The sequence below is a fragment of the Rhinoderma darwinii genome, chromosome 3 (assembly GCF_050947455.1).
Source record: "Rhinoderma darwinii isolate aRhiDar2 chromosome 3, aRhiDar2.hap1, whole genome shotgun sequence".
Taxonomy (NCBI): Eukaryota; Metazoa; Chordata; class Amphibia; order Anura; family Rhinodermatidae; genus Rhinoderma; species Rhinoderma darwinii.
This window is the reverse complement of record NC_134689.1, coordinates 208,961,307-208,984,214: the sequence shown is the minus strand read 5'-3', so window position 1 is coordinate 208,984,214 and position 22,908 is coordinate 208,961,307. Positions and strand designations below refer to the sequence as shown.

The 22,908-nt window shown below is 41.6% G+C and overlaps 2 protein-coding genes across 2 annotated transcripts in view; one reads left to right on the top strand and one right to left on the bottom strand.

The window, feature by feature from the left end:
* CCDC146 (coiled-coil domain containing 146) overlaps positions 1–20,541 on the bottom strand; it is a 123,913-nt gene extending 103,372 nt beyond the window's left edge. Inside the window, exons 1-2 of the mRNA XM_075857330.1 lie at positions 20,347–20,541; positions 19,658–19,830 (exon numbers count right to left, since the gene is read on the bottom strand). Coding sequence (XP_075713445.1) covers positions 19,658–19,819 — 162 coding nt within the window. The 5' untranslated portion in view covers positions 19,820–19,830; positions 20,347–20,541. The remainder of the gene's footprint in view (positions 1–19,657; positions 19,831–20,346) is intronic.
* On the top strand, positions 999–7,995 carry FGL2 (fibrinogen like 2). Its single transcript, XM_075855073.1, has 2 exons — positions 999–1,612; positions 7,228–7,995. The coding sequence occupies exons 1-2, from the start codon at positions 1,051–1,053 to the stop codon at positions 7,932–7,934; spliced, it is 1,269 nt and encodes a 422-aa protein (XP_075711188.1). The 5' UTR covers positions 999–1,050; the 3' UTR covers positions 7,935–7,995.
* Positions 20,542–22,908: the final 2,367 nt, after the last annotated feature.

Here is a 22,908-nt window from a genome sequence, read left to right as displayed (position 1 = left end):
GTTCCCCTGACCTCAACCCTATTGAGAACCTTTGGAGCATCCTCAAGCAAAATATCTATGAGGGTGGGAGGCAGTTCACATCAAAACAGAAGCTCTGGGAGGCTATTCTGACATCCTGCAAAGATATTCAAGCAGAAACTGTCCAAATACTCACAAATTCAATGGATGCAAGAATTGTGAAGGTGATATCAAAGAAGGGGTCCTATGTTAACATGTAACTTGGCCTGTTAAGTTGTTTTTTTATTGAAAGAGCTTTTGATTTCTGTAAATATGACCTCCTGATGCTACAAATTCAACAAATTACCATTTTAGTTCTCTTTACAACCTTTAAAATGTTTTGATCTCTGTTGTGCATAATAATTTGAAACAGTGCATTTTGAGTTTTTTACTTCTAAAAAAAATCTGTTATCATTAGGAGATTTGTTCAATAAAATTTGCATTATACTCCAACGGTTGATGGCTGGAAAATTATACTGGCTGTCATCTGCATCGACTATTTAGGAAAATCAGCGAAAAATAACATTTGCATAATAATTTGGAATGCGGTGTATATATCAGAACATGGATGACAATTGTTTGACCGTTTGCTTACATACATATTGTGCCGGAATACTAGTGCAGACAAGAACGAACAGTGTTGTCTATAGAATTCAACTTTTATTTTTTTTCAGGGAAGGTCTGATAACAAATTTCTATGGCAACCATTCCAGCTCTTGTCTATGCTTTTTTATATACATAAGGTTGTTAGTGTACACACATAATACTACACCACTATATCCATAGTCAAATTTAAAAAAACGTTAACATTTTTATTTTATCATTTCACTTTTAAATGTAGCTGTTTCCCAGGAAATCTATTTTCAGATGCTGTCCAACAGAGAAAAAAATGTTTCTCTATTACTTTGTCAGGAAGTTCTCCCTTACATCTATTTGACATTATTTTGCAAGAGCTCCCACCCATTTCTGAGAACAGTCAATGCTCCTTGTTGCAGCACAGCCTGCTGGTCCTATATAAACGGAGCAAAACCTCTCACTTCATTCCCTGCAACTATGAAGCCTCTCTTGTGTCTGATATCCTTTGCAGCCTTGTCAGCTGGGCTAGCTGGTGCAGAAGAAGAGAATGTTCCAACGGAAAAACCTGCTAATACCTGTCCCATTAAAATGAAGAATGGGGGAAAATGTGATGACGAAGGGAATTGTCCCTACCAGATAACTTTGCCTCCGATGACAATTCAGTTACCTAAGCAGTTGCAGCTTCTTGAAAAAACATTGAAGGAGGTACAGAGCCTTAAAGAAATTGTAAATAACCTTAAGAAATCATGCCAAGACTGCAAACTGCAGGCAGATGAGAACCTGGACAAACAGACCATTGAAGTCCCTGATGGAGACGGGCAGGTGAATCAAATACAAGATATGCAGTCTAAGATGAAGAAAATGTCCATAAGTCTGAAGAATGCACGGACTCAGATTAACAATTTGCAGGATCAGATAGAGAAGATGAGCACGAACAATGTGGATGATTACATCGACAAGAAGATAGCAAACCTATCATTCACACTCGGCAATGTGGACAAGTGTTCCAACAACTGCCAACTAAAGGAACCATTACCAAGTAAGAATTTATTTATTTTATTAACTTACCATTTAGAACTATAAGCCTTCCATACACGACTGATATCAACTTTTCTATTTCCATACCACACTAAATCTGATAGTGGATACAAAGTAACTGACAACTATATATTTATAACATCACTTAAATAGAATTAACTGGGATTTAAAGAATAAAGATGCCTTACGTGTACCTATGTTACTACAGGGCCACGTACCAAGGGTTTATGCTTATATAAGGGCATTCTGGCCATTGCTTTTTGTATTATGTGAAATTGCCTGGTCCGTCCCCGAAAGGCATTGCTTGTCACTATACTAATAAAAGATCAATATTTTGATGACTCTAGTGGATCTTCTTAAAGGGTAAACACTCCTAGCAATACCGCCAAGGAACAGTGCCTACGCAAGTGCAATTTTTTGCCATTTTGTACTCTTTTAGCATCCCATATTGTGTATGTACCAGAGGTTGTCTGCTATGGGCTCATTATTATGTACAACATATGTACTGTATACAAGTTTAGACATTTAGATATATATAATTATCCCCGTCAAAAAAAATTAACTGTATGATGCCATGAAAGTTGACGTACCTGATTAACATACTTTTATTTTGGAACAAACTACCTCGTTCCTTACATTAAAAAAAATAATAATATTATTAAAATGGAAACAAGATGAGTCTACTGGCAGATAGAGGTTTTGGGAAGATTCCAAATTAAGGTAAGTGAATTGAAATTCACATTGATTTCAACATGTAGTGATATAAAAAGTATTGCTACATTTTTCTTCTTATACACACACTAAGATACTGTAATTGCTTACATAAATCTCCAATAATGAACACGTACAACAGACGACAACCCAGTAAAGTAAAAGCACATTTCAGATGTGGTAATGGGGTTTTTTTTATGAACATTTACTCCTGGCAACAAAGGGAAAAAGCTGTGGGAAACTACAGATTTACAAAAGCCAATAATAAGGACTATTTTAGTTTAAGAAAACATCTTCTGTTCCAAGGGCTCTGTTTTCTGCTATGTTCTGCCTTTACAAGAGTTCATAAAAGTCCCTTCTGAAAAGTTTGTAACATTGTTCTCCTAAGAAGAGACTTTTACTTTGAAAAATAACTAAAATAAGAAATTACTTTTATAATGGGGATTGAAAACAAGAGGCGAAAAAAAAATACACAGAAACAGGTGCATGTACAAGTTGGCATCCGCCACAGTTTATTGGATGTAAAGTTTTCCACTAGGAAGATTTGGCACCTGATTTAAGTAAGTGAGAGCATCACATGCTGAGTTCACAGGGGCTTGTTAAAGCTAAAGTTATATACCTGAGGTATGGAGATATGCAGAGTAATATATAAGTATCAGTCATTTGGCCTGCCTTTACTAAGCTGTCAAAAGTTTGGTACAAGCTACAACCCAAATAATATTTTGGGGTAAAAACTGAACATTGCCGTAACTTGAAAGCTGACAAACATTGATAATATAGGCCATCAATGTTCTACTGGTAGGGGTCAACCTCCAGGACCCCCACAGATCCACAAGGAAGGGGATGAGCTACAGTACCAGGCACAGCCGTTGTATGGACAAGATGCTGTTTCTATGTAAACAACACAGGAGTGCCCAAAGGTAAGACCCCCACCAATCAAGCATTGATGGCCTATCCTGAGGCTAGGGCATCAATGTTTGATTCTCAGAGAACCCCTTTAACAATGGAAACCAAAATGACAAAAGTCACCAAAGGCTTCCTTAGAGGACAAAGAACACCAAGGTGTGGAACTATAGTGATTTGATAATATCTAAGCATACCCCACCCCAGTGCTTCTCAAACCGTGAGGAAGGGCTTACTGGTGAAGTAGCCACCAATTGTTGGTGAAGCGCAGTTGGGGAGCCCGTTTTGACATAAGTGATCATAAGTTGTGCAGGTCTTTCTTTGGCTGGACCAATCTCTGGTTTTGCAACATAATTTACTATTTTTGTGCTTATTTTACTGTTATACTGGGTTCAGGAGACTAATGAAAGCTAAATTGAGAAACGTTTTTCATTTTTGCATATTCGACCATCATCATGTTTTGGCTGGTGAGACATCAGCGGGAAAAGATTGAGAAACCCTGCTCTGATACATATAAATATATGTTGGAAACATGTTAAAATAGTGTAGAATTAAGGAGCCAGCCTGACCCCAAGACCAAAATGTTATGCATCAATAGCACATTTCTACAAGTAAGGCCTACATGGCTCTTGTTTTTTTTTTAGTACGGAGTTAGACTATGTCCAAAAAATCATCAACATACATAGTGTTAACCCAATAAAGCTATAGCCTCTATTTTAATGACTTTCTCTAGAATATCCACAATTGCATAAAAATGCATTAATGTTAACACGATACCACATAAAAATACGAGACTAAAAACTCTAAAAGTGGTTTAATGAAAAAATAAGAAATCATTAAAACTAAAACTCAAGTCATGCTGAAAGTTATATATTGCTATATAATAATGTAATTCTAATGTCGCTATGATAATCTAAATAATACATTAAATTGTAGTATATTGGAGATCAATAAGTTCTGCCCAAAATGTTAAAGGGCTGCATAGGAAAACCAACCAAGGATAAACTAATAAAGATAGATGAGATGATTTAGTATATTTGTTCGAGACCTAGGGTAGATTCACACGCGACAGATTTTATTGAAGAAATTTATGAACTGAACTTGCAGAAATCCATGTGCTTGCTGCACAAATAACCCCATTCAGATGAATGGAACAGACTATAAGCTGCAGAAATTTCTGAAACAAAATCTGCCGCGTGTGAACCCACCTTTAAAAGGGTTGTCCATGATTAGAAAAACATGGCTGTTCTTTTCCAAAAACAGCTCCACACCTGTTATTAGTTTATTAGTGGTATTGCAGGTCACCTCACTTGAAGTGAAAGGTCTGTTGGAACCGAAAACATTCAGTCTGCAGCGAGGAGTACATTTATGGTATTTTTAACATATCCCTTACCAGATGTGCATATGAATCGTCTGAAAAATAATCCATAATTATATCTTCATCTAATGAAGATTGGGTTGACAAGGTCAACTCAGTTCACACATATTATTAAGCATTTCCTAAACGAGATCAGGATGAAATATTAGTGTTTATGATGTGTATGGGACATAAGGTTAGGTTCAGCTCTGTCACTTCCTTTAGCCATTTAACCAAGGAAGGTTCAGGACAGTGCTACGTCTAGAACACTTTATCTCCTAGAACATCTGGCAAGTTGAATGTCCGGTGAATTAATCAATAAATAAAAGAGGAAACCAATGTTCTGTTACATTGTCCACCCTTTCCTTTGTGGCAAGCCAAATCCTGTGTTTAGTGATGTTCAAATTTTATCTACCAGAGAACTTTTTTGAAAAAATGCTCAAGTTAAATATGAGAACGTGTCATGAGCTGTTGGCCTGCCAATAAAAAGAAATGCAGGCTTTACTGTATTTAGGCATGAAGTTCTTAAATGAAAACTCTTCTGTAATTAATAGTTCCTAAGATGGGAAAATTACATTTTGATTCTCTAGGTGACATCACCCCATGGTCATGAGAAGAAAAGGGCCACAAGAAGATTTTTTCAGAAATTAGTGTGTTGCTTATAACTCTTAATATATATATATATATATATATATATATATATATATATATATATATATATATATATATATATATATATATATAAAAAAGAATGCAAAGACAAATAAGACCAACGTTTTTTCCTTGGCAACCAAGTTTGAGTTGTATTATAAAAATAACACCTAGAATTGTCTGAAACCTAAATTTTATCCTGTACCTCTTTGAACCCTTCACCATGCAATGTAATGTAAATTACCAACTTCTTAAAGAGGAACTATCCATTCTCCTAAAATGTCTGTTTTACTTGTAAATGCTTGGATTCCCCATAAAATAACATTGTCGGAACATTGTGCCATTACTCTGTTATTCCTCCTGGATATCTATGAATACTAGTATTTTTTGAGTACTCATCCTAAAATCCTTTTCCCATCCAGTCCATTGAAGGACACACACCATGGGTTAATGCTGTTGGTGGCAGCTCCTACAGTATATACCCCTCTTACAGGCACTGAGCTAGTCAGTCTGTACAGAAGCAATAGGAGAACCAGAACACAAAAGGTAAAAGAACTAGAATATCAGAACCATAGAAGAAAACCATGTCTGACAGACAACCTCATGAACTTCATAACAAGAAAAAGGTGGGAGCTGTGTCCCCCAAGGCAGTAGACAAGAAACTGATTTTACGGTGAGTACTCAAATCCTATTTTCTCATTCATCCCATTGGGAGACACAGACCAAAGGACGTCCCGAAGCAGTCCACATGGGTGGTAACCGAAAAAAGAAAGGAGGTAAGCATCTACTCCACAGATGCCAGCAACACCTTACGACCAAGTGAAGCAACTGCGGATGCAAATATATGCATGCTGTAGAATTTAATTAGCATGTGCAAAGATAACCAGGTAGCCGCATTGCAGAGTTGACAATCCAAAACCTGATTGTGCATAGCCTAGGAAGAACCGACCGCCGTAGTGGAATGGGCCGTAATCCGGAATGGGGTTCTTTCCCTTTGAGCCGCTATTCCCAGCAAATAGCCAACCGCAGCCATCGATCAATTGTAGCCTTACAGGATGCCAAGCCCCTCCTCAGACCCTACGGGACCACGAACAATGAGTCAGAGTGGCAAAAGAATAAAGTGACTAATAGATAGACCCGCAAGATGTGGATCACATCCAAATTGTTAAGAAAGCATTCCTTAGGATGCACCGGTGATGGACGGTAGGACGGCAAAACAATATCCTCGTTAAAGTGGAAGAAGGCGATCACCTTGGGAAAAAAAGAGGGCAGTGTGCGAAGCACCTCCTTATCTTGATGGAGACTCAAATATGGAGGATGCCAAGATAGGGCCGTCAGTTTGGAAAACCTCCAGATGGAGGTTACCGTCACAAGGAACACCACCTTCCAGGTAAACAGGCACAACAAAATCTCACGAAGAGACTCAAAGTCAGCCGACTGCATTGCAGGGAGAAAGAAAGTCAGATCCCAAGACAGAGTTGAGGATTGATAGGGAGGCACCCCATGTGCAACCCCCTGCAAAAAAAAGCAAAAAAAAAAAAAACAGATTTGGATGCCCTGAGTTTTTTTGTAAAAAACCAACAACGCGGATACCATACATTTCCAGGAGGGTTTACAGAGGAATGGCACAAGGCAGAGTTCATAGGAAAAAGACTCCAGAATTGTTATTTAAAGGTAAATGCAAATATTTACTAAAACAGGTCCTTCTTAATCTGGACTTGGTACGTGGGTCATTTGCTTTACTTCATCATTACACAAATCTATGTATAGTACAGTGAAGCCACTAGATGACATTTTACAAACTGTTCATTCCTATACCTCACAAGAAACAGTCAAGAGGTTTAAATCTCTGCAGGGACGAAATGTATAAAAATATATGAGATGCCATTCTTTTATATATGTTCACAATATCTCCTGTTATACAGGTGATGAGGTCATTAGTAGTGGTTTTAATAAAATTACTAAATGTTTATTTTTATCTTAACTGTTTCTAGGCATAGAGTTTATCTTCAAAGACTGCTCGGACTACTACAAGATGGGCAAAAGACTGAATGGTATTTACCGAGTCATGCCAGATCCAAAGAATAAGACATATGAAGTCTACTGTGATATGGACTCTATGGGTGGAGGCTGGACAGTGGTACAGAGGCGTAAAGATGGCACCATGAGCTTTAATAGGACATGGGATGAATACAAAAATGGTTTTGGCAACCTTAGTGGAGAGTTTTGGTTGGGAAATGATAGGATACATCTCTTGACCAAAAGCAGTAACATGATCCTGAAAATTGAACTTGAGGATTTTAAGGGTGCAAAGGAATATGCAAATTATGACCAGTTCTACGTGGCCAATGAATATCTTAAGTATAAGTTGTCTGTCAGTGGCTATAGTGGAACGGCTGGGGATGCACTTCACTTCAGCAAACAGTACAACCATGACCAAAAATTCTTTACTACGCCAGACAAAGACAATGACCGGTATCCATCTGGAAATTGTGGAGCTTACTATAGCTCTGGGTGGTGGTTTGATGCATGCATGTCTGCAAATCTTAACGGGAAATACTATGAAAAAGAATACAAGGGAGTGCGTAATGGGATTTTCTGGGGTACATGGAAAGGAGTATCTGAAGAGAACTTTAGCAGTTTCAGGCAAACTTTTAAGGCTGTAAGGATGATGATAAGACCAAAAGAGTTTTCATCGTAAATAAGAACACATGATCTGAGACATTGTAAAAAAATATTAAATGTAATTATATTTCTGTGAATTGTCTTGTCTACTAATTAAGATATTCAAATACCCTGAAAACCAGAGATGGTAATGAAGAGCTTATGTATTATACGCTTTATATTACTTATTACATCTACAAATTAAGCCTTTAACTACTATATGCCATACACATACAGGGCAGGCGGGAAGCTGTACCCACACCATCAACAGCTGCAACGGTCATGTTAAATAGCAAAAGTGGAACCTATGGGGGTAAAAAGGAGTGGCTCCCATTGTTTACCCATTGGTTGCTATAGCAGCAAATGGTCTACTGAAGTCCATGAAAATTTTTTTTTATTGTGCAAGTGTTAAAACATGAAAAAACAACTATACATATTTGGTATCAACGTTATCGTAATGGCCAGGTGAAAAAAAGTTAACAAGCACAGCATAAAAACATAAATATAAAATAAAAAATAATAAAAGTTAGACGGTAAATTATATGAACCCCAAAATTATGCCCTTGAAAAATACAAGTCATTTTTTTTTTTTTTTAAAGTCCTCATACAAAACAAAAAAAAGTTACAGTTCTCAGAAAGCAGCAAGGCAAAAACAAAATTAGGTAGGACACAGACAATATTGGCTATGCCCTACCTAAATGCATTGTAAGCTGCACCTTTCTCCTTCACAAGTGAGTCTTAAGACAGACTAGTTGCTCAGGATAAACTGCCTAAGGGTATGTTCACATGCGTCGGGTTTGCTACGGAATACACTGCAGAAAATCTGACTCCGATACTGCCGGGAATTCAATGCAAACCATGTTTGATTTGATGCAGATTTTCAGCCAGATTTGCCGCTGCGTAGGAGAAAAAAAAAAAGACCATACTCACTTTCCATGGTGCTCCCATAGCATTGCGCCCCTGCTCCCCCGTCTGATCTCTGTGCTGCCGGCCTTCCGGGATGACGTTTTATCCCATGTGACCTCTACAGCCTGTGATTGGCCTCAGCAGTCACAAGGAATGAAACACCATCCCAGGAGACCATCTTTATAGTTGGCCGTCTTTATAGTTAGGATTTAGGACAACATATCAGTAAATGCTGATACAAATCTAAAAACAGGCTTAAATCTATCATCCCTATAGACAAAGGAAATAATGAAAGCTAGAAGCACCACTCCACACAGCGTGTGTGGTCCGGATGGGACACATCTATCACCCCTATAACCAGGGGCGTAACTAGGAAAGACTGGGCCCCATAGCAAACTTTTGACTGGGGCCCCCCCGCCCCTGGGTGTCACACAACCCCCCCTTGTAGATAGTGCCTTTTTACAGCCCCCCCTGTAGATAACGCCATACAGCCCCCTCTGTAGATATCTACAAAGGGGGCTGTATGTCGTTATCTACAGGGGGGGCTGTATGGCGCCATCTACAGAGGCGGCTGTATGGCGTTATCTACAGAGGGGGCTGTATGGCGCTATCTACAGGGGGGCTGTATGGCGCTATCTACAGGGGGGCTGTATGGCATTATCTACAGGGGGGCTGTATGGCATTATCTACAGGGGGGCTGTATGGCGCTATCCACAGGGGGACTGTATGGCGTTATCTACAGAGGGGGCTGTATGGCGCTATCTACAGGGGGGCTGTATGGCATTATCTACAGGGGGGGCTGTATGGCGCTATCCACAGGGGGACTGTATGGCGTTATCTACAGAGGGGGCTGTATGGCGCTATCTACAGGGGGGCTGTATGGCGCTATCCACAGGGGGGCTGTATGGCGTTATCTACAGGGGGACTGTATGGCGTTATCTACAGGGGGACTGTATGGCGTTATCTACAGGGGGGACTGTATGGTGTTATCTAAAGGGGGGACTGTATGGTGTTATCTACAGGGGGGGCTGTATGGCATTATCTACAGGGGGTCTGTATGGCGTTATCTACAGAGGGTCTGTATGGCGTTATCTACAGAGGGTCTGTATGGCGTTATCTACAGAGGGTCTGTATGGCGTTCCCTACAGGGGGGTCTGTAGGGAACGCCATACAGCCCCCCCTGCAGGGAACGCCATACAGCCCCCCCTGTAGGGAACGCCATACAGCCCCCCTGTAGGGAACGCCATACAGCCCCCCCTGTAGGGAACGCCATACAGCCCCCCCCCTGTAGGGAACGCCATACAACCCCCCCCTGTAGGGAACGCCATACAACCCCCCCTGCAGGGAACGCCATACAGCATCCCCAACCCCCCAAAAAAATGCGACCTACAGTGTGTCCTACTAAAAGACATGTATCCCCTCTCCACAGGATAGGGGATACATGTGTGATCGCTGGCAGCAATAGGGAGAACGGGGGACCGAAAGTCCCCCAAGTTCTCCATGACTAACCTCTGACTTCCGGCGTCTGCGCAGCTCAATAAAAATGAAAGGAACGCTGGTCACGCATGCGCACAAGCGCGACCAGCGCTCCATTCATTTCTACGGAGCTGCCGACACAGACCCCGGAAGTCCGAGGTCTGTGATGGAGAACTTCAGGGGACTTTCAGTCCCCCCTTCTCCCTATCAATGCCAGCGATCACACATGTATCCCCTGTCCTGTGGATAGGGGATATATGTCTTTTGTTTAATGGCAGAGCGGGGAGATACCTCCCTGCTCTGCCGTAGTCGTGTTCAGTGGCGTCCCGCTGTAGCAGCCATAGCGGCTGCTAACGGAGCCTCCGGCCATGGTGGGGGCCCGTGCCGGCGGGCGACACGGGCCCCCTCATGCCGCGGGCCCCGTAGCAGCCACTACGGCTGCTATAGCGGTAGTTACGCCACTGCCTATAACATTCTCTCTGTGTTTAGAGTAGGAGTGCATTATAACCTTCCAGCAGAATTATGTTGTCATAAATATATACACATTGTATGTGTATATATATATATATATATATATATATATATATATATATATAAATATATATATATATATATATATATATAGCCCATCATTACTTTTATGAGTTTGTAATCAAGAACTGGACTGACTGTTTGGATCCGCAATGCAGGATGAGAGATATTACATTATATTTATTGGCAATAAGTGACCATACTCTGTATGTATGTATGTATGTATGTATGTATGTATGTATGTATGAAGTACTTGTGCTTGTTTTCAGATGTTTAGAAAGATAATATATTTTATTATACTGTATGTGTATTGTAAATAATGCAAAAGAATGGTTCTAGCAGCATACAATAAATATGAACCAAAACATTATTTTTCAAGTCTTTCTTTAGTGATTACTAATAAAACTGCACACATTCTAGTTTTACTTCCTACAAATAGAAGAAGTTGTGAAGCAGTCAGAGGTTTTCACTTCCCATACTGGAATGCTTGATATGCACGTCACGAAGTACTTTACCATTTTAGGGCTGAAAGTTAATCTTGTAAAATATCAAAATAAACATAGGATCCAATGTGGTGTAAGCATTGGTATTAGATAAAATACTGCTATCAAATTGTTTATCTTATTACATTTGCATAACACCGCAAAGAAATCAGTTAAAAGGAGTATTCCAGTTTCAGCAAATACATTTTCTTTTTTTGTATAATCAAAAGTTATAACAATTTAAAATAATCTTTCTCTATTCATACCTTATAGTTTTCAGGATCTCAGCTTGCAAACATTTAATAGGAACTTTCATTGTTTACTACTAGGAGGGAAAAAAATGTGTCCTGACCATGTGATGTACACACAGGTGCATGGCTTGTTACAAGACACAGATTGCGCACTGAACATTTAGAAAATTTACAGTACAATGCACATGGATGGGGTTTTCATGCAGTGGAAAATCTGCGTGTATCCAGGGCTCGCTGCAGCATCCTGAAGTATGTCAATTCTGTTGCGCATTTTACTGCAGATTTCACCCTTTGTAATGATATCCACACCCTATGAACTAATTCTTGCAATAACCAGTCCGTCACCTGTGTGTACATCACATGACCAAGACAGATTTTTATCCCCTGGGAGTAAACAATGAATGAAACACTGACAAGCAGCAGATCTTACTCTTGCGGGCTTCATCTGAATGGCCACCATGTAATACTACATTCACTCGGTTAGCCACAGTTGCAAATTAATGCCTGGCTAGCTGGGGTTTCCCCTGGCAAAAAGTTACATTTATGAGTGTTGGGAGGTGGGCACTCGGTGACCCCATATAAAAGTGGTTGTCTGTTGTAATACAATCTCTTTAAATACCATTTTCTACTTCCTGTGTAAAACAGGCCAAAGACGTGCAATAGTAGTCGGCTACATTAACATGTGGCTGACTGCTATCATACTAACAGGGGTTGAAGCAACGGATTTTTGGGGGGCTCTTTCACTCGAAAGCTGCTTTAGCTGTATAGAGGTACCCGTGTGATTACCCAGATTTAGAAAATACAATAGAAAATGGTGATGTAACAGGCTTAATGAGTCAAACATAAAGGTTTTTTTCCTGCAAAGTGCCTATTTTGAAAGCCAAGGAATAAAAATTTGATGTCCAAATTCCCTTCATATCAAAAGGAGGTACAAATATAGCTAGTACAGCAAACAGAAGCAAAGATCTGAATTTCCAGTACCCCTCTGTGTTAGACTTATTGGGGATATTGCAAGCCTAAGCTTAAAGGAGTTTTTCACGTTCTGAAAACTGATGACCTATCCACCGGATAGGTCATTAGTATATGGTCGGTGTGGGTCCGCCACCCAGACCCCACACAGATCAGCTGATATAGTTGTCTCCGGGCACCGGATGTTTTGAACGATATGCAGTAGATGGAGCCGGAAGCAGATGGCTCTGACCACTGCATAACAGCCGCACGGCAGAAATGCGGCTCTGCTCCTATTCAGTTGAGTAGGAGCAGAGCAGCTCGCCCGCTATTCTTTTGACTGGAGCCATCTGCTTCCGTCAATATCGTCACCCAGAGGCAGACCCAGCAGCTGATCTGTGCGGGATACGGGTGTTGGACCCGCACCAATCATATACAGATGACCTATTCGGTGGATCAGTTGTCAGAAAGTGGAAAACCCCTTTAACTGGCTGCTGTGGGCTCAGGGCTGACGTCATCTGCTCTTGTTGCTCTTCTCCTCCCTCAGTGTTAGCGATAACAGCATTGAGAGAAGAAGAGTGTACACACCAGAATAAACTGTATTCAATAGCAAAGAGAGCACCCATGGCAGAGCCTGCAAGGGGAGGGGAGAGATCACACAGGCTGAAGATAGAGAGGAAAGAACATGCAACAAAATCTGCAGGGAGAGGAAGTAGAGATTACACAGACAGCATCAGTGTAGAGAGAGAAGAGAGATCTCAGACACAGGAAGAATCAGTGTCAGTGTATGAACAGTAGAGAGGAAATCCCTTATGAGCTATAGAAGGGGAAAGCCGTAGAGGAATCAATCTTGTGCTGATACATGAGAGCTAGTGAAGGCAGCAGCATCCCGGACTCACAGACCTTACATCCTGCATGTATTACTGAGAGAGATAAGCCTATATGAGCCATGTCTAAAACAAGGAGCAGATGCAAACTGTATATCGGAGTGACTGAAAATGAATGAAGTAATGGAGATTGCAGCCTGAAACTTAATGCAACCTTTTTAACTCCAGGTAACCACTAATATATGTAAAAATCATTTTTTTCCAGCTCTAAAACAGCCCCTTCAAGGCAAACAGCTGCACAACTCAGCTAGACCTTTGATTAACAGTATTAGAAAAACATGGCTACTTTCTTCCATAAATAGCGCCACACCTGTCCACAGGTTGTGTGTGATATTGCAGCTCAGCTCCATTGAAGTGAATAGACTGAGCTGCAATACCACATACAACCTGTGGACAGGTGTAGCACTGTTTTGGAAGATAGCAGCCATGTTTAAACAATCAGCCCAATTCACAATTCGCTAGATGACTCTGGGCCCATCCTACCTTTCATCAACCCATTAAACTCTGCAAGGGACAGAGGATAGTGACTTCTAACCCTCAACATATTCTGGAGGAATTTTCAAGGACTTTTATTTTGATGACCTATCCTTAGGATAGGTCATCCATGTCTGATAAGTGGGGGTCCGACTCCCGTCAGCCACACCGATGAGCTGACTCAAGGGCCTGCAGCGACGAACGCCACGACCTTTCATAGATTACCAAGGACAGTGCTATACACATCTGTAGCGGCTGTGACTGGGATTTACGTTCTGGTCTCATTCAAGAGAATGGAACTAAGCTGCAATCCCAGGCACAGCTGCTACAGAAGTGTACGGCACTGTGCCTGGTAAACTATGAGGAGGCCATGGCGTTCGTTGCTGCGGCCCCTTGAGTCAGCTGATAGGTGGGGGTGCCGGGAGTCGGACCCCCACTGATCTGATACTGAAGACTAATCCTAAGGATAGGTCATCAATATAAAAGTCCTTATAACCCCTTTAGAAAATACCGACCTTATGCCTGAATCAGAGTTTGGGGGTCCTGGTGGGGAGGGATCAAGTTGGCTTTGATCCATCTATAGCGGCCTCGAATAACATCATACGGGCTGCCCACTCATCGCAGCGAGGCTGTGCTTCTCTCAACATTAGAAAGGCTTTTGATTCCCTTTCCAGGTCTTTTTACAGTACTGGATTCGGGTGCTGTATCATTATCCATGTATTTTTTTGCGCTTCGCAGGTTTTTCTTCCTGTCACTTCCTAATCCGAAGATGTACCCAGAAAGGATGTCCTCTATCTCCTCTACTTTTTTTTATCCTAGTTCTAGAGCCCCTGGCTATCTCTATTCAATCCCAACATCAGGAGGATAGAGAATGCTTCAGTGTCTGTAAGTTGTTTCTCTTTGCGGATGACTTCCTCCTATCCTTGAATTCCCCCACGGTTTTATTGCTCAATCTCTTGGATATTTTGTCTACCTTTGAGTTGATCTCTTGTTTAGTAATCAACCAATCCAAACCTCAGTTGCTTAATGTGTCCCCCACCCTGGTTATCTCTGGAAGCCCAGGAGTACCATCCTCTGACATTAGATAACCTTCTTTGGCAATCCCCTCTCCCACAGATGATATATTAATAACACCATGTGGGACGGGGTCAAATACTCAGTTGGTATTATCTCCTCCTACCTACTATTAGGCCGTGGCAACCCCACTTTTGAAAACCCTTCTGTTTTATGGTTATGGTCTCTGGCATGTATTACTAAGGTCCACCACCTTCTCATGACGGAGGGTGTTAAACCGTTCCCTGTTCTGTCGGGGTGTTCTAATCTGCTCGTCTGAAATTTTTCGATATCTCCAGCTGAAAAACTTTGTCTCGTCCCTAATCTCTCCTGTCCGCAAATCCCTCATACTTACACCATTTGAACATAGATATAGAACTTTATTCCAGTTTGTTTCATGCCCCATTTCACTCTGACCTTCATATGTTACTAAATGGGAATCCGACTTAGGGTCCACCATAACCGATGCCCAATGGTCGAAAATTTGAACAAAAAGGATCCTCAACACTCTTCTGATTGAAACCAATCTCAAAGTTTAAACCAAATGGTACCTCACTCCTGCTCGGATTGCCCATGCAGTCTTATGCTACTCATCCAATTGTTTTAGGGGCTGCTCCACCACAGGAGACATACTACACATTTGGCTGACATCTCCAAGGGTTAAAAAATTATGGATTATGACATTATTAATGATATAATCCTTAAAGAGGACTTAATTTCATAAAGACCCCTGGGGCGCCATACTAAATAGACGTTTCGCAGGTATGCCAAAACTATCCTAAATTTTTATTTCCTTTATTTGCCTGTCAGTTAAACAAACAATCACCCTCAGATAGAAGAGTAGCAGCCTCCTTTTTTCAGAAGTCTACAGACACCTTTTCTGGTACATGGTAAATGAGAAACTCACCTCTATTTTTTACATACACAAGATAAATTTCAACATATTTGGTCATCCTGGATCTCCAACATGGAACCATTCAGTTATAAAAAATATTCAATCTTAGGCCTAATTCACACGGGCATGTTAAACGTCCGTGGGACGGCCGTTGAAACAGCGGCCGTCCCACGGTCCTATGTAATTGAATGTGGCCGTTCACATAGCCGTTGTTTTAATGGACCGTGTAATGGGAAAATAGGACATGTCCTATCTTTTCACGCATCACGCATCCCTACATAGACTCTCAACTATGGGGGATGCGAGACATCGCGTTGCGTAGCGCCGAGCACGGATGCACCTCGGCCGTGAAAAACTGTCGTTTTTCACGTTCGAGATGCGCCACGCTCGTGTAAATAAGGATTAGAATGTGGAATTACAAAAATGGAAATTTTGCTGTGGACATTCAGGCATCCATTTCATAAACATCACCCACTGACTGATGGGGCCATGGGGGCTCCTGGTTTTGCTCTGATGGACCCCCCCCCCCTCACATGTATATTTCTCTTGCTATTATTCTACTGACATGTGACTCTTGGGTCTCTTTTCCTATCGAATTCAGGCCCTAAGGCTCATAAGACTTACCCAACATGTGTAAAGTGGGTGGAAATTTGGACCACTCCTTGGCATTATAATAGATATATGATTCCTTTTCAATGATACCAATATAGCAACTTGAGCTGTAAGTTTTTTTTTTACTATGTTTGAACTTTTGTAGAAACAAAAATTCTATAAAAACTTTTAAAAAAAAAATAAACAAAAATGTTTATTCATGTCAAAGGGTATGTGCACACGCTAGCTTCCTTTTACGTCTGAAAAGACAGACTGCTTTCAGGAGATAACAGCTGCGTCGTTTCAGACGTAAAAGCTCCTCCTCGTATTATGCGAGGCGTCTTTGAAGCCCGTAATCTTGAGCTGCTCTTCATTGACTTCAATGAAAAACGGCTCAAATTACGTTTCAAAGAAGTGTCCTGCACTTCTTTGCCGAGGCAGTCATTTTACGCGTCGTCGTTTGACAGCTGTCAAACGACGACGCGTAAATTACTAGTCGTCGGCACAGTACGTCGGCAAACCCATTCAAATGAATGGGCAGATGTTTGCCGACGTATTGTAGCCCTATTTTCAGACGTAAAACGAGGCATAATACGCCTAGTTTACGCCTGAAAATAGGTCATGTGAACCCAGCCAAAGGTTTCTATAGCCATAATATTACAGCTTGTAACAAAGGCACTGTATTTCACATCAGATGCCAATGGATTTAACCATTGTAGCAATTCAGATATCTAAAGCTCTGTTTACACTTGAATTATATATTTTCCATAGGTTTTCCATTTCTCTTTGACGGCCAGAATAGAGCAATATGCTGTGCTATGCTATCCAGTAATAAAAAATCTTAATGATCCATTATAAATTAGTGGGATTCGCCAGGTTCTGTTGCAAAAGGGATTCATAATTGCTCCTGTAATAATGGAAGCCATGATATCAGTGTAAACAAAGTGGGAAACATTTTCCATGTTCTACCATCTCTAGTTATTTTGCATACAGGCCTGTTGCAGACAGTTAGGGTATGTTCACACGGCGGGGGTCCGTAACGGCTGAAATTACGGGGATGTTTCAGCCTGAAAACATCCCCGTAATTTCAGCCGTACCGGCATGTGCAGGCGCTTGAACGCCGCGTCAATTACGGCCGTAATTAGCGCTGCTATTCATTGGAGTCAATGAATAGCGGCTCCAATTACGGCCAAAGAAGTGACAGGTCACTTCTTTGACGCGGGCGTCTAGTTACGCGCCGTCATTTGACAGCGGCGCGTAAATATACGCCTCGTGTGAACAGACAAACGTCTGCCCATTGCTTTCAATGGGCAGATGTTTGTCAGCGCTATTGAGGCGCTATTTTCGGGCGTAATTCGGGGCAAAAACGCCCGATTTACGTCCGTAAATAGGCCGTGTGAACATACCCTTAAAGTTTTGGAGACGTTTTCAAAAACTAAGTACAGTTTGGATATGCTAACGCCATTTTTATGATTTGTTGACCTGCTACTGCCACCAAGTGGATAGAAAATAAAATGCATGAGAGTATTTGTTTCGTTGTAAGTTATTTTTTGTAACATAATAATATGCTATATTTAGATTATATTTTGTTCCAGTGCTGGCTTCATCAGTATGAATAACATGGTACAATATTTTGTAAATACATATGTTAAATAGATTTTTGAGTGAAAATAAAATAAAAATAAAACTCCAAACATAATGTAAAAATAATAATAATCTTAATTTTTTTTTTTTTAGAAGCTACAGTATTGTATAGGGCACTGTCCATGGTGTACCCCTGCCCTTATACTCTATATATTCACACTATTTGATCTGCTCATTCTGTTTTTTTTTATTCTCAGACATGGTATGTCATGTAGGCTCTATTAACACTGAAAGGGAAGTTAGTTAGTTAGTTAGTTAGTTAGCACTGCACCTTCAGCTGTGATCTGCGCTCCCTCTCAGGCTGAAGACGGGCTCATAGACGTTCTATCAGAACTGTCTTCAGCCTAACGATGAGCGCCGATCGCAGCCGAAGGTGCATAGCGCAGTGCAGTTGGGTGCTTCCGCAGCTTCATTTTAGTGATGGTGGAGGTCTAAGCTCCCGAACCCCCACCGATCCAAACTTCTGATATGACTCTCTCTTTAAAGAGGCTCTGTCACCAGATTATAAGTGCCCTATCTCCTACATAATCTGATCGGCGCTGTAATGTAGATAACAGCAGTGGTTTTTATTTTGAAAAACAATCATTTTTGAGCAAGTTATGAGCTAGTTTAGATTTATGCTAATTAGTTTCTCAATGGACAACTGGGCGTGTTTTTACTTTTTACCAACTGGGTGTTGTACAGAGCAGTGTATGACGGTGACCAATCAGTGACTAGTCAGTGTCATACACTTCTCATTGTTCCAGCCCAGCATGATCCACAGCACAGTGTGATTGTGCAGTGAAAGAAGTAAACACGCCCAGTTGTCCATTGAGAAACTCATTAGCATAAATCTAAACTAGCTCATAACTTGCTCAAAAATGATCGTTTTTCAAAATAAAAACCACTGCTGTTATCTACATTACAGCGCCGATCAGATTATGTAGGAGATAGGGCACTTATAATCTGGTGACAGAGCCTCTTTAAGCAGCCAGTCTCTGTAGCAGTAGTGCCTACTTGTCCAGGGGGAGTAAGTATTCCTAGGCAAACTGCTCCCTCCAAGGTGGGAGTCAGGCATTTTTTTCCTTTGTTTTTTATTTAATTTGTTTTTGCTTTATATAAAGTGCTTAATGCACAAATCAAATATATTTAAGGCCAGGATAACACACACAGTTTTGATGCAGCTTTTTGAGCCAAACATAGGAGTGGACACAAAAGGAATAACTTTCCTATATACCTTTCCTTCCTTTTTGCTGAAAAACGGAGCCAAAAACTGCACCAAAACTGAGTGTGTGACCCAAAGCGGTGACAACTGATTTTTAATATTATGATATATCACTAGAATAGGCCATAATATTATGATTGTGGGGTCAGACCTGTCACTGATCCCTAAAATAAATGGGACAAGGGTTCTTGCTTTTCCCCTGTACAGTGGCACTCTCTTGCTTCAGTTCACGGCTGTGCAAGGAAAAACTGTCAAGGAGCTGCAGCGCTTGAGTCGCACTGTGTCTCCTTCATTCTGAGGATCATTGTTGCACCCCATCCATCTGGAAGTGATGGCACCCTAGGATCACTTCTAATGGTGGGAGAATTACCGGTGAGGGTTGTTCTAGACTGCAATATAGGTTATGTATATTCCTTACCTCATCCAAACACTGAAAAGCAGGATTTACAGTCACATCCTTACGGCTTTCCTCCTTAGCGTTAAAAGGAGCTAATGCACTCAGTGGCTTCTCCTCAACATCATCTTCTTCTTCTGTTGAGGAATCACTTATTTCAGACCTTTCTTCTCCAAAATTGTCCATCTTTAAACCCTCTATATACATGGAATAAATAGAGCTTTATATTATTATTTTCATCTTACCTACTGAATTATTTCTGAGTAGCAATGTAACAATCTCAGAATAACATGGTCACTCTCCATTATTTAATTTCTGCAAGCTGAGTGTATAAAACAAATAAATAAATAAAAACTCATATTAAGGTCGTGCAACAAACTTTGTACTGGTAAGAACAAAAATCATTCATTTTCTCAGACATGTCAGAAGATAGAACCAGGTCCAGGCCCCATTACTGACTGCTATAGAAAAGGGGCCAGCAGCTTGTTGTGAGCGCCATGATACCACACTGTTGCTGGGAGAGATAAGCGACTTCACATGTACCTGGCAGCCACTTATCTCCTTCCTTCAAAGACATCATTTACAAATCAAGGAACATTGTCTAAACTTTGTCTATGGGATACCTCAGGTTACTAATGGAAACACTGTCGGTGTTCTGCTATCTGTTTGTTCACAAATCACAGAAGAGTGAGTGGCTTTGATTTAGCTCTCACCTTTTCCAGGCACAGGTGTGAAAGTGGAGTATCGGGGGAGTCAGCTCAGGTGTCCTTCTCATCCCTCACAGCTGGGTCACAGGGGCCGAGGCAGCGACATTATCATGTTTCAGGCCCTCGTTGTAAAGCTAGCGTCCATATCCATGGTAACAGTGAGACAACTCCGCCTCGTACAGGGGCTGACCAACACGTACAGGGGCTGACCAACACGTACAGGGGCTGACCAATAAAATCTGTGCGGGAAGGCGGGGCCTCACACTCCTGTAGGAAGTAGCCTGTGGTAGTCGCCGTAAACTGCACACGTGACCATTCTGAGACGTGTATGGAATAGAATGTCGCGGGGAGCGCGACACTTCCTGCTGTCTCTGAGGCGTCCACTGGGGGCTCGGGCTAAAACAAGCTATTAAATCCAGGGCCACTTGGACTTTTTCGGCTACTTGTGTTATTAGCCGTAATGGACGCTTTGGTATGCTGTGGTGTGCACTTTCCTGCCAACGCGTACCATATTTTGGAGGGATATTCTATGATTATCCCAACTAGAACTGCACTACTGTGTATTTACATGATTTTCAAATTCCGGCAAAATCGTGCCAATCCACAACGCGTGAATTCAGCCAAAGCAGTGACATGCTACTTCTTTTTCAGAGGCTGTTTTTGAAAAGTCAGCAGCGTAAAAATACAGTGTATTTCCCATTGAAATTAATGGGAGGCTGTTTGCAGGCTTAGGGTATGTTCACACGACAGCGTCTGTAACGGCTGAAATTACGGGGATGTTTCCGCCTGAAAACATCCCCGTAATTTCAGCCGTAAAGGCATGTGCAGACGCTTGAACGCCGCGTCCAATACGGACGTAATTGGCGCTGCTATTCATTGGAGTCAATGAATAACGGCTCCAATTACGGCCAAAGAAGTGACATGACACTTCTTTGACGCGGGCGTCCATTTACGCGCCGTCATTTGACAGCAGCGCGTAAATATACGCCTCGTGTGAACAGACAAACGTCTGCCCATTGCTTTCAATGGGCAGATGTTTATCAACGCTATTGAGGCGCTATTTTCGGACGTATTTCGGGGCAAAAACGCCCGAATTACGTCCGTAATTAGTGCGTGTGAACATACCCTTAGGGTATGTTCACACGGCTTATTTACGGACGTAATTCGGGCGTTTTACGCGTGGAATTACGCCCGAAAATACGGCTTGAAAGCGTTGACAAACATCTGCCCATTGAAAGCAATGGGCAGACGTTTGTCTGTTCACACGAGGCGTATATTTACGCGCCGCTGTCAAAAGACGGCGCGTAAATAGACGCCCGCGCCAAAGAAGTGTCATGTCACTTCTTCAGACGTAAATGGAGCAGTTTTCCATGGAAAACCAGCTCCAGTTACGTCCGTAATGGACACGGCGTTCAAGCGCCTGCACATGCCGTTACGGCTGAAATGACGGGGCTGTTTTCTCCCGAAAACAGCCCCGTAATTTCAGCCGTAACGGACGTGCACGTGTGAACATACCCTAAGGGTATGTTCACACGATGAGAGGCTTTTACGTCTGCAAAGACAGACTGTTTTCAGGAGAAAACAGCTGCCTCGTTTCAGACGTAAAAGCTCCTCGCATTATGCGAGGCGTCTTTGACGCTCGTAAATCTTGAGCTGCTCGTCATTGACTTCAATGAAGAACGGCTCAAATTACGTAGCAAAGTAGTGTCCTGCACTTCTTTGCCGAGGCAGTCATTTTACGCGTCGTCGTTTGACAGCTGTCAAACGACGACGCGTAAATGACAGGTCGGCACAGTACGTCGACAAACCCATTCAAAAGGGACCAGCAGCTTGTTGTGAGCGCCATGATACCAGACTATTGCTGGGAGAGATAAGCGACTTCACATGTACCTGGCAGCCACTTATCTCCTTCCTTCAAAGACATCATTTACAAGCTCACAGTAAATCAAGGAACATTGTCTAAACTTTTATAAACTAGAGAAAAGGAAAGGAGCTTAGAAGCCATATATTAAAATATTACTTTATTGACACATAATAACATAGACACAAAAATTGCTTAAAAAGGTACAAAATGGACATGAGGACACTGTTACAATTCCAGTGGAAAACACGTTATGAACAGACTACTCGTATAGAATGGGAAGAAGTACCAAATTCAATTATACATAGCTATGAGGTACATGGGTGGATGGAAGTAGGAAGCACTAAATATCATAGCAAAAAGTCGGTAATAGTTAATACTAGTATGGATAAGATAGAGTGCTAGTATATAAATCGTTACAAACAACAGATACAACCACCCCTTCCCTCCAATAGTAGTAAAGTCTTACCCATTAAGTAGTTGGTGGAGAAGTCTGACAGCCGTGCATAGGACCCCAACGCGCGTTTCGCAATGAGCTTTCTCAAGGGGCTTGTGGTGTCAATAAAGCTGCTGCTTTAAATAGTGTAAGCAGCAGCTGACATGAATGTTTGTTAATGCCAGGAGTTTTCACAGCGCACGCATTCTGCCGAAACCGGAAGTGTGGTAAGCCCCACTTCCAGCCCCCAGCGCCGTAGCGCACATCCAGG